General features: G+C 40.7%; 1 protein-coding gene across 1 annotated transcript in view; it reads right to left on the reverse strand.

Moving 5' to 3' along the window:
• Window positions 1–2,013: 2,013 nt before the first annotated feature.
• nbas (NBAS subunit of NRZ tethering complex) overlaps window positions 2,014–12,518 on the reverse strand; it is a 200,577-nt gene continuing 190,072 nt past the window's right edge. Inside the window, exon 52 of the mRNA XM_053480280.1 lies at window positions 2,014–3,256. Coding sequence (XP_053336255.1) covers window positions 2,990–3,256 — 267 coding nt within the window. The 3' untranslated portion in view covers window positions 2,014–2,989. The remainder of the gene's footprint in view (window positions 3,257–12,518) is intronic.

The raw sequence follows: 12,518 nt of genomic DNA on the forward strand, positions 1-12,518 counted from the left end.
TTAATATCCCTTGGTGCAGGTATTTGTTTCCATTAAGCAAGTAGCTTATTTTTTTTAGGTAGTTTATTTTAAAGTAGATTATTAAATCCGACACATAACTGTCCATAACATCACTTTTATTTAACAGTTTGACTTACATTTTGAATTTATGGTGCAGACTTAACTTCAGGCAAATACCAAAGGACTGGCAAAGTTTTATTAAATTCTATGGAGCAATTTTTGAGTGATGCTGTGACAACATCTGGCTGGACGGACATACAGACAGACCGAATTTATTTCTGAGACTGGTTTCTGGTCCATCAAAATATAAAATGTAAAGATATTACTGAAAGAGCGAGTTCTGACCAATGTACAGACAAAACCGTTCTCTCATTTATATAGATAAGTGCTTATTTGGCATTTAGACTTGCAAGAAGAAGTAATATTTTACCTTTGGAAAAAAAGAAGACAAGGGGAACCAAAGGCATGAGCTAATTAATTGTAGTGCGGAATGTGCTTTAGCTAAAACCCTTAAAAGCTCATCGCTCAGGACAAGCTTGGCGTGCTCGGCGGCGGTGGAGGTTATCAGGCCATTTTAGCAGGGGTATAGAGCGATGTAGAGGCTTTTGATACGGTGATCAGATTCCAAGCTGATCTAGACAGGCAAAAGCAGCCCTGGCAACGTTCAGCAGCAAGCAGGAGTTTCACATTAATATTTAATATTTATGTTTGGTGTATAAAGCATTTCAGAGCTTGTGCTATAAGAGCTGAGCAGAGCTGGACTCAGAGTCTGGTTGCATGAAAGCACTGCTGCCAATGGGAAGTTGCTTACCCGCAGATGAGAGCAGGTGAGAACACAGCATTCAAAAATATAAAGATGTGTCTGCTAAGAGCTACATGACTGATGGTGTGGCTACAGTCGTGGGAAGAACGAGTACATATGACAAGATATGTACTTTATATTTCCTCAGAGCAGTAAACAGTCTGGGATGAATTTACTGGGACACCCACTCGTGGGTTGACAACAGTCCTGAAGGCTCTCAATGTGTAGACACTAGTTCTCAGCAATGTGTCTAAATTGGGGAATTTGGAGATAGCCTTATGACCATTCCCAGACGGTCATTTGATGGTGACGTGCTTTCGTCATGTCATAATGATTTCTTCTTGACCAAAACCTCCACATGTTCAGCTTTTCTGGAAGCAGGGTATTTAAAAGCTGTCGAAAGTGTGTACTTTAAACAATGCCTTGTTGTAGTTTTCTTCTTTTTTTTTGTGGACTGTTAGTAAATTTCTAACATCTTAATGCACTGTTGTTTTTTTTGTACGTGTTGCTGAGCCTTTGAGTAAATCATTTAGTATGATGTCATTAAGTTTCCGCTATTTTATATGAAACAGAAACTTAAGAAACATCCAGATGACGTTTATTCTGCTGTTGGGAAACGCCATCGTATTGTTACACCACTATAAGATATAAGCTATGTTTTGAGTTTGCTTCTGGAGGTAATTCTGTATTAGATAAATTTGTTTAAAATAACGAGTTTTTTTTTTTTTTGTATTTTGCATTTTTGTAAGAAATATGTGTTAAACACAAACTGGTCATAATAAGATTTTTTAATGTCAGATACTTTATGTTAAAGGTCTCATGTGCAAACAGGTGTCAGAGCTCCCCCAGAGTGTGTGTGTGTGTGTGTGTGTGTGTGTACAGTTTGTGTTAGACCACTTTTACATGTGGACGGATCTGTCCTCTGAAACGGCATGCGTGCACACAGCGTAGCACATTTGCTCATGTTATCTGGATAAAACAACAAAAAGTCACATTAGTCCAAGAACTCATTCAGTTCTAAACAAAGATAGGCTCGGTTTTTTTTACTCCGTATAACGGCATGAAGTTAGTCAGGTGTATTTGTTGAGATCCAGAAGAAGGAAGAAAGCCAGATCTGGGCTGTGAGCTCTCACACACCTGGGCTAGTTACCAGCTGTGTGCAAAGATGATCATTTCTGCGCTGAAGTCAAATGAACCAGTCAGAACAACAGTTAATATTTTTTATTCTTTATTCACTGATTAAAGAGAAAAACACAGACGCGGCGTGAGGGTCGGTCTGGACCGGATAAGCTTTAGTGAGTCAAGACAGACATCTGAAGCCAAGGCTATCTATCATCGCTGGTCAACTCTGCGTCATGCGTGCGTGTGTGTGTGTGTGTGTGTGTGTGTGTGTGTGTGTGTGTGTGTGGGTTCAGACAGTAAAGCACCATGCAGCTGCCTGGGGGGGCTCACGTGTCCTAGGTACAGTACAATTAACAACCACTGAGGGAAAGGAAAGATGAATAGATGACACGTACCACTGAAAGACAAACACACGCTTGGCACGTGGGTCACGTTTTCAATTAGAACCGTGTCCTGTAATGAGCATTAGAGCGGGTCAGAGTGGCTTATGTGATTACTCGCACGTCAGACTGTGTTAGAGAGAGAGAGAGAGAGAGAGAGAGAGAGAAAGATGGATGGATAAATTAAAGAGTGGTTGGAAAGAGGGATTGGTAAAAAAGAGAAGAGGAAGAGTGAAATAAAAAACCTGAGATTGATAGAAGAATGAAAAAGGGAGACAGGTAGAGAGCGGACTGAAAGGAGATGAGAACAGAAAGGTGGATTAATGAAGGAGGGGAAGGAGGAAAAAAGTGAATGGGAATAAAGATGATTAGGAATGACGAGAGGAGAATGGGATGAGGGGACTGTAATGAAAAGATGGATGGATTAAAAGAAGATGGGGAAAAGTGAGATGAGGGAAAAGAAGGGAAGAAACGTAAGAGACAAAGAAAAGGACAAAACTTGACAGGAACAGAGAGAGGAAAACGGATAAATACCGTGTCACAATATCATCATCCCTGGTTTCTTAGTCTGCAGTTGTTTATTCAGTCATAATTATTTTATCTTTAATTCGTTGCTAGTTATGTTATTAGAGATACTAAAAGGAAGAAGATGTGTGTGTTTACTAGATGTGTGTGTACACGTTTCTTAGATCCACTTGCGCAGGACAGAGAGGGCGGTGCTGAAGGTGGTGAGGGCGGGGTGGGCCCCGCGGTGGGCGAGCAGTAAGGCGCCGGCCTGGGCGTGGTGTCCACCCTGCTGGAGCTGGCGTGCGGCGGCGTCTACGTCCCACGAGCCCTGAGACAGCATGTGTGAGACGAGCAGCGGATAGAGAGCCGAGTTCACACACTGCACCAACACGCCGGCGTCCAGCAACAGGGTCAACAGCTCCGAGTCACAACACTCCTCATTCACCTGGGGAAGAGGACAGAGAGACAGAGAGGAAAAAAGGAACAGATAAAGGGAAGGAAATTAAAAGATGCAACATTTGGAAAGAGGTTGTGGCAGCAGGGACAGACAGAAAGGAGGTAATGAGGACGAGATAGAAAGAGGGAAGAAAAGAGGGAGACGGAAAGGAAGTGAAATCAAGCAAGAGGAAATAAGAAGGACAGCAGAGTGACAGGAAAAAGTTAGGGGAGAAAGATATAGAGAGATATATGGAGTAAAAAGGGACAAGAGAAATGAACACATGCGGAAGTCGAGATAAAGAAAGTAAAATGAAAGGAGAGGGAGAGGAAGAAATATAAATGCAGTGCGAGAGTGCAGGGAGTGATGGATAAGCAAATGAAAAGATGCAGAAATCGACAGTAGGGTGAAAAAGAGGATAAGAAGGAAGAAAAAACATTTAAAAAAAGAGGAAGGAAAAGTGTAAGGAAGTAAAAAAGAGGAGTAAGGGGAAATGAAGGGGAAAAGCAAGAGGAAGAGAGATACCATGGAGAAGAAGAAGACATGAAGGAAGAGTAAAGGGAAGCAGGGAGAAAGAAGGTGAGATCAAATAAGTAAAAATAATTAGAAGTGTGCAGGAAAAAGAACAAGAAAGAAAGACAGAAAAAAGGAAAAGAAAAACAGAGACAAAAAGGGGAGAGATTTTAAGTATAGAAAAGGAAGGAAGGAAGAAAACAGGATAAAAAGAAGGGGAATGTGTGTGAGAAAGAGAGAGAGTGTAAAAGAGGGAGGAGAGACACAGGAGACAGAAGACAGAAATTACCAAAGGCCCAAAAAAAAAAAATCAATTTCAATATTCACTTAAGTGCCGCCAGTCCTCTCAGCCGCTCTCTCTGTGTGTGTGTGTGTGTGTGTGTGTGTCTCTGTGTGCATGCTTTGCTGCTATTGATTGGCAGCTTTATGAAAATGCAAACAACACACTATCACAGCCATCAGAACACTCGCACATCCTGCTGAACACGTGTCAGACGCCAGTCTGCTATAATACCCACACACACACATACACATACACACATACATCCTCACTGCTTATTTTATGCAATCAATGTAATAAAAAAATGCTAATCTTTGGTGCAATGATTTAAACATTTTAAGAAAATATACACTATATTGTCAGAAGCATTCACTCACCCATTTAAATTACTGAATTCAGGTGTTCCAATCACTGTTCCAATACTTACAGGTTTATAAAATCAAGCACATAGGCATGCAGAACGCTTCTACTGTAAAAAAAAAAAAAAGAACGATTTTGTCTGTATTAGGAGCTCAGTGAATTCCAGCGAGGTACCGTGATAGGATGCCACCTGTGCGACCCCAGAGTCCGTGCTTGGTGGTTTCCAGGAGGACGGTACTTGTGTCTGACTTCATTGTGCCGAATGTAAAGTTTGGTGGAGGGGGGATTATGACGTGGGGTTGGTTTTCAAGAGTTGGGCTCCTGACCTCTTTTAAAAAAAAGCTTGTGGAAAGCCTTCACAGGAGAGTTGAAGCTGTTATAGATGCAAAGTCTGGGCCAACATCATATTAAACCCCATGGATGAAGACCTGGATGTTACTCAAGTCCACATGCATGTAAAGGCAGGCGAGTGAATACTTTTGGCATTAAAGTGTATCTCGATTCTTACTGGTCAAGAGTTGCTGATTGGCCATCCAACGCAACTGGTCTGACCATCGTTCCAGCGGTTGCGTTACATAGTACCTGTGCTCACTGAAATATGGTATTGTTTCCAACAACTTTCTAACACATCAAATGGACAAATAAATGGATAAAAATGATGAAGCGTTGTGGTGTAAGAGGAATAAAACACCTCAGGATCTACCTCAGGCAACAGTTTCAAAGCAAACAGGAGTTTCAAAGGTGCTGCTGTGCAACCTATTTTGAAGAAGCACACAGAAACAGGCGATGTTGAGGACCGTAGCCAAGGAAACTTAATGCAGCGGATGAAAGACACATCATGCTTACTTCCCTTCAACATCGGACGATATTGCAAAGATTGTTTTGAAACAACATCAGCAAAGAACTGGCGGAAACAAACGAGTCCCAAGTACTGACTGCAGAAGTCTGGCCAGAAGTGGTCTTCATGGAAAACAAAACAAAAAAACAACGTATGTCCGACATGAAAACAAGACTGATGAGACTGATCAGTCAAAATATTTGGAATATTTGGGTGTAGCTTCAGGCAGGTTGGATGCCAAAGGGCTTAAAAAGATAAAGTATCTGCAGGCCACAGTGAAGCATGGAGGAGGGTTGGGGCTGCATTTCTGCAAACGGAATTGGACATTTTGTCAGGAGTAATGGTGTCCCCCAATGCTGAGAAATACAGGCAGATACTTATCCATCATGCAATACCATAAGGGATGTGTCTGATTGGGCTCATATTCTTTCTGCAGCAGGTCAACGACTGTTTGTGTATGTGTGTGTGCCCTGCGATAGATTGGCACCCTGTCCAGGGTGTACCCCTCCTCGTGCGCCAAGTCTGATAGGCTCCAGGTCTCCTGCGAGGATAAAGCGGTATAGACGATGAGTAAGTGAGTGAGTGAGTGCTTAGGACAACGACTCCAAACAGAACTATCTTCAGCATAGAGAAGAACGAGGAGTCCTGGAAAGTGATGGTTTGGACCCCAGAGTATAGGAGCACATGAAGAGACAGAAGGATTTAAGGCAGCATACATCTACAGAAGATCTGTGGTTACTGTAGTTCTTCAAGATGTCTGGAACAACCTACCTGTTGAGTTCCTTCTCACAAACTCAAAAGTCAACAAGTGACCTAGATGCTGTTTTGCGGGCAGTGGCTAATCACACTAAAAACTCATTTGATTTGGATTTCGCTTCTGTTCATTTAAGATTCGTTTTGTTTATGGATACAAATAAACAATAAACACCTATTTTTAAAAGCTTTCTTACTTTACACTCGTTTTTTTTCCCCCCACACCTGCCCAAAACTGTGGCACGAGACCACATACACACACAGTACAGTACCAGTCAAAAAGTTACACACAAGAAGGTAAGAAATGTCACAAATGTACTTCTTTCCAGGTGATGACACCAGCTGAATCTAATGAGAGAATACCATGAATGTGTCTTCAAAGCTAAGTGGACGATCTAAAAACATAATCTGGGTTGTTTAATTCGTTTTTGTTTACTACATTTTCCCATGCATGTCCTTTCATAGTTTATATGTATTTGGTATTATTGTACAATGTTAAAAAATAATAAATATACAGAAAAACCACCGAAGGAGAATGTACAGTATGTCAGAATTATTGACTGGTATTGTTTTACAATGTAGAAAGAAATAAAAAAATCAGGAAAGAGCAGGGAATTACAAGGCCAGACTTTTGACTGGTAGTGTATATATAAAATGTTAATGTCACCATGGCAACTATACACATCAAATCTGGGGTAAATAAAACATTAATGAAGCCAACCCTCCTCACACAATGTCCCTGTGTGTGTGTATTGTGTGTGTGTTTGTGTGTTTGTTTTCCTGCATGAAGGTGGTCATGTGCAACACAAATGACCCTGCCTGAACCTCTGCTGATGAGGTCATGACCCTGATCTATTCACGAGAGACCTTGTCTGTTTCTTTAGACACACATGCGCACACACACACACACATACACACACCGTTATAAATAATGCAGAGCAGCGCAGCAGCAGAGCCAGTGGAGAGGGCAGCATGCCGCAAAATAAACGACCTGCTGCATTTGATTAAAGTCTCGCACTTGCACGAGCCAGCAGGTAGTGTATGACGGCCGTCAGTAGCGCGGGAGTACTCCTGCATTAAAACCTGGCACGGAAATGAACATCGGCACTCATCAGCACCTGATTACCATCCGTAACCGTCGTCGTAAATAATTCATCACAAGCTTAGATAATCAAAGAATGTAAATAATCCATTGAACAAGTTTTTAGGTTTTCATGTTGTTGTGATATTTGTTTTCCAGACATGCTGCTGCAGAATGAAATTTAAAACCAGGAGGGGGAAAAAAAACAGGGAACACGAGAGGGAAAGAATATGAGGGAGAGAGAAAGAAATGAGGGAAAGAGAGTAAGACAGACAGAGCGAGCCTTGTGAAAATCTTCTTGTCCTACTATATTTGGCACGGAAAACATTTTGTTCAACATTTTGTCCTTAGTTGTGTTTGTTCTCCAAAAAATAAGGAGCGATGTACACATTTTGAGGCCCCTAGTGCCTGCCAGGAGAACTGCAACATCACAAACATAAATTCTACTGTATAACATATGACTAGACATTGTTTCTTTGTTATGATCGTATGATTTAATATATAATACACTTTTCTGAAGCTCTGAGGCCTCTTGCTAGAGGAACAGCGACATACGGAACCTTTAACAGAGCTTGCGGTTTGATTAGTAGCATGCTGCACCTCCTCATGTCTTTAGAGTAACAGGAATTTACCGGAGAACAAATTATGGGTCCTGAACAAGACCTTTAACGGATGAAACCTGAACTCTAGTACTTCTGCTCAACGTGCTTTTAACTAATTTAAATAAAAATGATGGACACCTCCGGAAAGACATCAATGCTGGTGAGCCCAGGTGAATTGTGGTAACAGTTTCATTTTCTGAGCTGATCGGAGCAGCACCTGGTGTGGTGTGTTGCTGCTGTAGCCCAACTGTTTAAACGTTCGATGTGTTGTCCGTTCAGAGATGCTTTTCAGTGTACGTCGGTTGCAAAAATGCTTTTTTTAAATTTATTTGAGTTACTGTTGACTTTATATAAGCTCGAGCCAGTCTGGCCATTCTACTCTAACAAGACATTTTCACCAAGTGAACTGCAGGTCACTGGATTTTTTCTCCTTTTTAGACTATTCTCTGTAAACCCCAGAGATGGTTGTGGGCCTGAAAATCCCAGTTAATCACCAGTTTTGAAAATACTCGAACTAGCCTGTCCGCCACCAACCATGCCACGTTTAAATGTACATAAATTACCTTTCATCTCCATTCTGATGCTCGGTTTGAGCAGGTGAACAAACAGTTGAACAGGTGTAAATAATTAAGCGGCCAGTGATTATATGTTCCCTGAAATACGCAAAGCTGGGTAAAAAAAAAAAGTAAAAAAAAAACAAAACAGGAAGAATTTAATGTTTGTCATTTTTGTAAAATAAACTCGAGTGGAATAAACCGTAAAGAGCTCTTTCAAACGAGTCAGGGCAAACAATAAAAAACAAACTAACTCTGCACTCAAGTGAGCAACGAGAGATGTTTCTGAGCACTTTAAAACACTTGTGCATCAAACACTTGGCTATATAAATACATAAACACTGTGTAAGAAACATTCTCAGAAAGATGTATAAAGTGTTTTGTGAGAACGTCCATTTTCTTGTAGACTAGATCAGAAGAATTTATATTCCCTCATTGATATGCGAGATGATTCACACCATAATAGCCGATCCCATCACACTAGTCCCACCTGGTGAACTTTTCCACTCGGCTTCTGCACCATCTGTATGTTCCGCATAATCATTTTCAAAACAAACAGACAGGAAATTAACATATGCATAATAAATTATAGGCAAAAATAACATGGACAAAAAAACAACAACAAAAAAAACAACCAGCAAGCCTTATATGTATAATTGGTCATTATTATACCTAAACCTGTTTATAGCAACAACAAAAAATAAAAAATAAAAAAGGATCTGCACATAACAGGTTGTCATGTTATATATTAATTTTCCGCACATTGGTTCATATTGTAATTTGTTTAGAACTGAAAAAAAACAAACACCTTACTGTAATCTTATATTGTGTGCACTGAATAAGCAATTATAAGCAATTATATTTTTCAGACTTACAGTCTGGTCCATAAATGCTTGACTGTTTTTGTGCCTCGCTACACCACCTCAGTGGATAGAAATCATAATAAGACAGTATAATGGGGTATAATAAATAATAATAATAATAATAATAATAAAATTTAATTAAAAAAAAGGCAAGAACTGTTTTTTTCCTTCTTCCATTTTTACACGCTCAAACAGAATGACAGTCTGCTGTTGCCTGTTTTAGTGACTTTATGACAAGCTAAGGAGCTCTGGTGTCTCTCCGTTGCAACGCCTAATATCCGCTCCAAAAAGGTGCTGATGCAAGTCATGGATATCATCATTAGGCTAAAAAAAAAAACTAAGCACACCTATCAGAGAGACAGCAGAAATTTTAAGGAGTTGCTGAATCAACACCAGAGGTGTGGAAGACCACAGACAACAAATGAAGTAGATTATCGCAGAATTCTTTCCTTGCTTGAAGCAAATCCCCTTTGGAAACATTGAGCCAAGGCACAAACTCTTTGGAGGAGATACTGTAGGTGCATCATTGTCAAAGTCTACAATCAGGTGCATCATTGTCAAAGTCTACAACTCCGAGTGGCGCAGTGGTAAAGCGCCATCCGGAGATCGCGAGTTCGATTCCCGGGTGATGCTGTAACCTCTCGCCCTATCATGCGGAGATCGCGAGTTCGATTCCCGGGTGACGCTGTAACCTCTCGCAGCCGGAGGTCTAGAGGGAGCTGATTGGCCGAGCTCTCTCAGAGAGGAGGGATGAGAGGTACTTAGTGCTCCCACATTAATCACGACTCTACAGCCAATCAGGGACGTCTGTGTAGCTCTAATGTGGGAACCCCCTAGTGACGGGGAGGAATTGGACATGACTGAATTAGGGAGAAAATCGGGGGGGGGGGGGGGGGGGGGGGCCCAAAGCCCCAAAAGAGCCTTTTCTTCTCCATACCCAAAAAGAGTATGGAGAAGAAAAGGAAAGGCTCAGGTCTCAAAATATCCCATATCATCTGTTTAACATAATTAGAGCAGTGAAACTGGGTTTATTGATTACTGTACATGAATGCAGACAGAAGTAGAAGGATGGGCTCTACTTTTATTCTCAGATTACGTCAAATGTCGCAAAACTACAGTGGGGCAAATAAGTATTTATACTAAACTACAAATTTTTCAAGTTTTCCCACTTACAAAATCTGAGAAATCTAAAAAAAATCACAGTGCGTGATATTTAAATAATTAATTTCCATTTTATGGCATGAAATAAGTATTTGAACTTAATATTTGGCACAAAAACCATTGTTTTCAATTACAGAGGTCAGATGTTTCCTGAAGTTCTTAACCAGGTTTGCAGACACTGCAGCAGGGATTTTGGCCCACTCATAAATACTTAAAATACATAAATACTTATTTGCTTCACTGTAGCACCCTTTAGTGCAGATGGACAATGATACAGTACAACACGTAGCACCAAATCAAATCAAGGCGAGGAAATGAGATGTTCTTAAAGGACCTCAACCTGACTGAGCTGCTTCTCTTCTACTGAAGGCAAAAAGATGAAGCAGGTAGCAGGAAAGCAAAGTCAAAGCAGTTCAAGGGATTATTTAAAAAAAAAAAAAAAAAAGACTGCAAAAGTAATGCGACTGTTTGTGGCAGGCCCTTGAATTAAACCTCAAAGTCTATCCTTCGATCACACCCTGATTGCTTCGTATTAAAATCAACCATGGTGGTGTACGGAGGCGGAAACAGGCAAAGTAAAATGTCTGCCTGTCTATATACCTACGGAGCGAACAGTACTTACAACAAAGTTGATCTTTTGACTTGAGCAATAAAGCGTTCAGTGTTCAGGATCGTTCCCTATCTTATGGTCAGAAATCTCCAGTCCTGAAACATCTTCAGATTTCGTCAGCAACTTCAGCGCTTTCATCACAGTCAGAGAACCTTCTTCAGAAGGGAAGTGTGTTTCATTATCAAATTTTTTTTTCCCGTTTCATCTGAGCATGATTTTTTTTCTAGGTCATTCCGTAAAATTATGGATATGATAGTTGTGATGTAAATGTATGGGTATGATAGACAACGGAGATGTGTATATTAATATTGATCTGTAAGAGGATATGATCAAATTGGACATTAATTTAACACTCACTCTGAAGGTAAGCCTTTAAAGTGAAAAAAATAAAAATATGCATGAAAGGAGAACAGGTGTAGGCGGTGTGCATTTGCTCCGACGTCTTCTTTAAATGCTAAGCAACACATTATTAGTGACCGATAACTGACTGACCTGTACGTCTCAAGCTGTGATGTGTCCTACAGATGTGTCCTAGAACCCTTTGATCAACTATAGTCTGCAGTCAAAATGTAATTTTAAAGGTTACGCTGCTGTGCCAGTAGTCTGGCCTTTTTTTTTTTTTTCACGCTTTCCCACGTACAATTTTTTTTCTTCCCACCATGCTTCTAAAAATGATCAGTGTTTATTGCACACTGGTAGTAGCTAATTCATTTAGCAAGCCCTAACCCATTATAGATTGGCAGCATCAACATATTGTTTTAGAATATAAAAAAGGAGAAAAAGGGAAGTGATGGATGGAGGTTGGGGAAAAAAAAAACGTGGTAAAGAAACAAAACAGTCGTGAAGAACATGAAGCGCCGGTCCTAAAAGGTCAATTACTGGAGAGTGAAGAAAAAAGATCACAACCCCCCATGGCTTTCGACCAGAGATAGAGAGAAAGAAAGAGAGAGAGAAAGAGAGAGATGAGTGGAATATATAGCCATTACACTACTAAAATGAATGGTGATAATAAAAAGATGTGTCTCGCTTGACCGATTATTTCCATTTCTCAAAGTGATATTTCTGCTCCGTCACCTTTATTCCAGAAAGAGATGAGAGACGGGAGCATCATCTCCGCCAGTGAGCCCTGCTCAAGTCACATTATCAGGCTTCCTGCCTAATTTACATGTGAGAGAAATGCTAGCTGAGACATGGTGAGAATCAATATGCCCCCACACACACATACACACACACACACACGGTAACAATCAACACATCTTTATCAGACAGTGTTTTTCTGTGAGGCTGAAGCGCAGAGCTGTTACAATATGAAAGGCAGCAGAAAAATGAGAGATGAGTAGCGAGATGAGTGGGAGAGTGCAGGCTAGCAAGGCAGCCAGAGTGGAATGAGAATGAGAATGTGTATGTGTGTGTGTGTGCAAAAGAGAGGGAGAGGGGAGGGGGGGGTATAGTGAAAGGTGAAGAAAATGCATACAGAAAGCAGAACAACTTCTCTTCTCATCACTTTGCTACTCTCATGTGAGGAACGGAGAAGGGCACCAGGGGAAAAGAAGCAATGTGGTGAAATCTGATACACCCTTCAACCTCACCCTCAATTATGTAACCATCATCACCGCCATAATCGTCACCAACAGAACTAGCACCATCATCCCCATG

The sequence above is a fragment of the Clarias gariepinus genome, chromosome 2, assembly GCF_024256425.1.
Source record: "Clarias gariepinus isolate MV-2021 ecotype Netherlands chromosome 2, CGAR_prim_01v2, whole genome shotgun sequence".
Lineage (NCBI taxonomy): Eukaryota > Metazoa > Chordata > Actinopteri > Siluriformes > Clariidae > Clarias > Clarias gariepinus.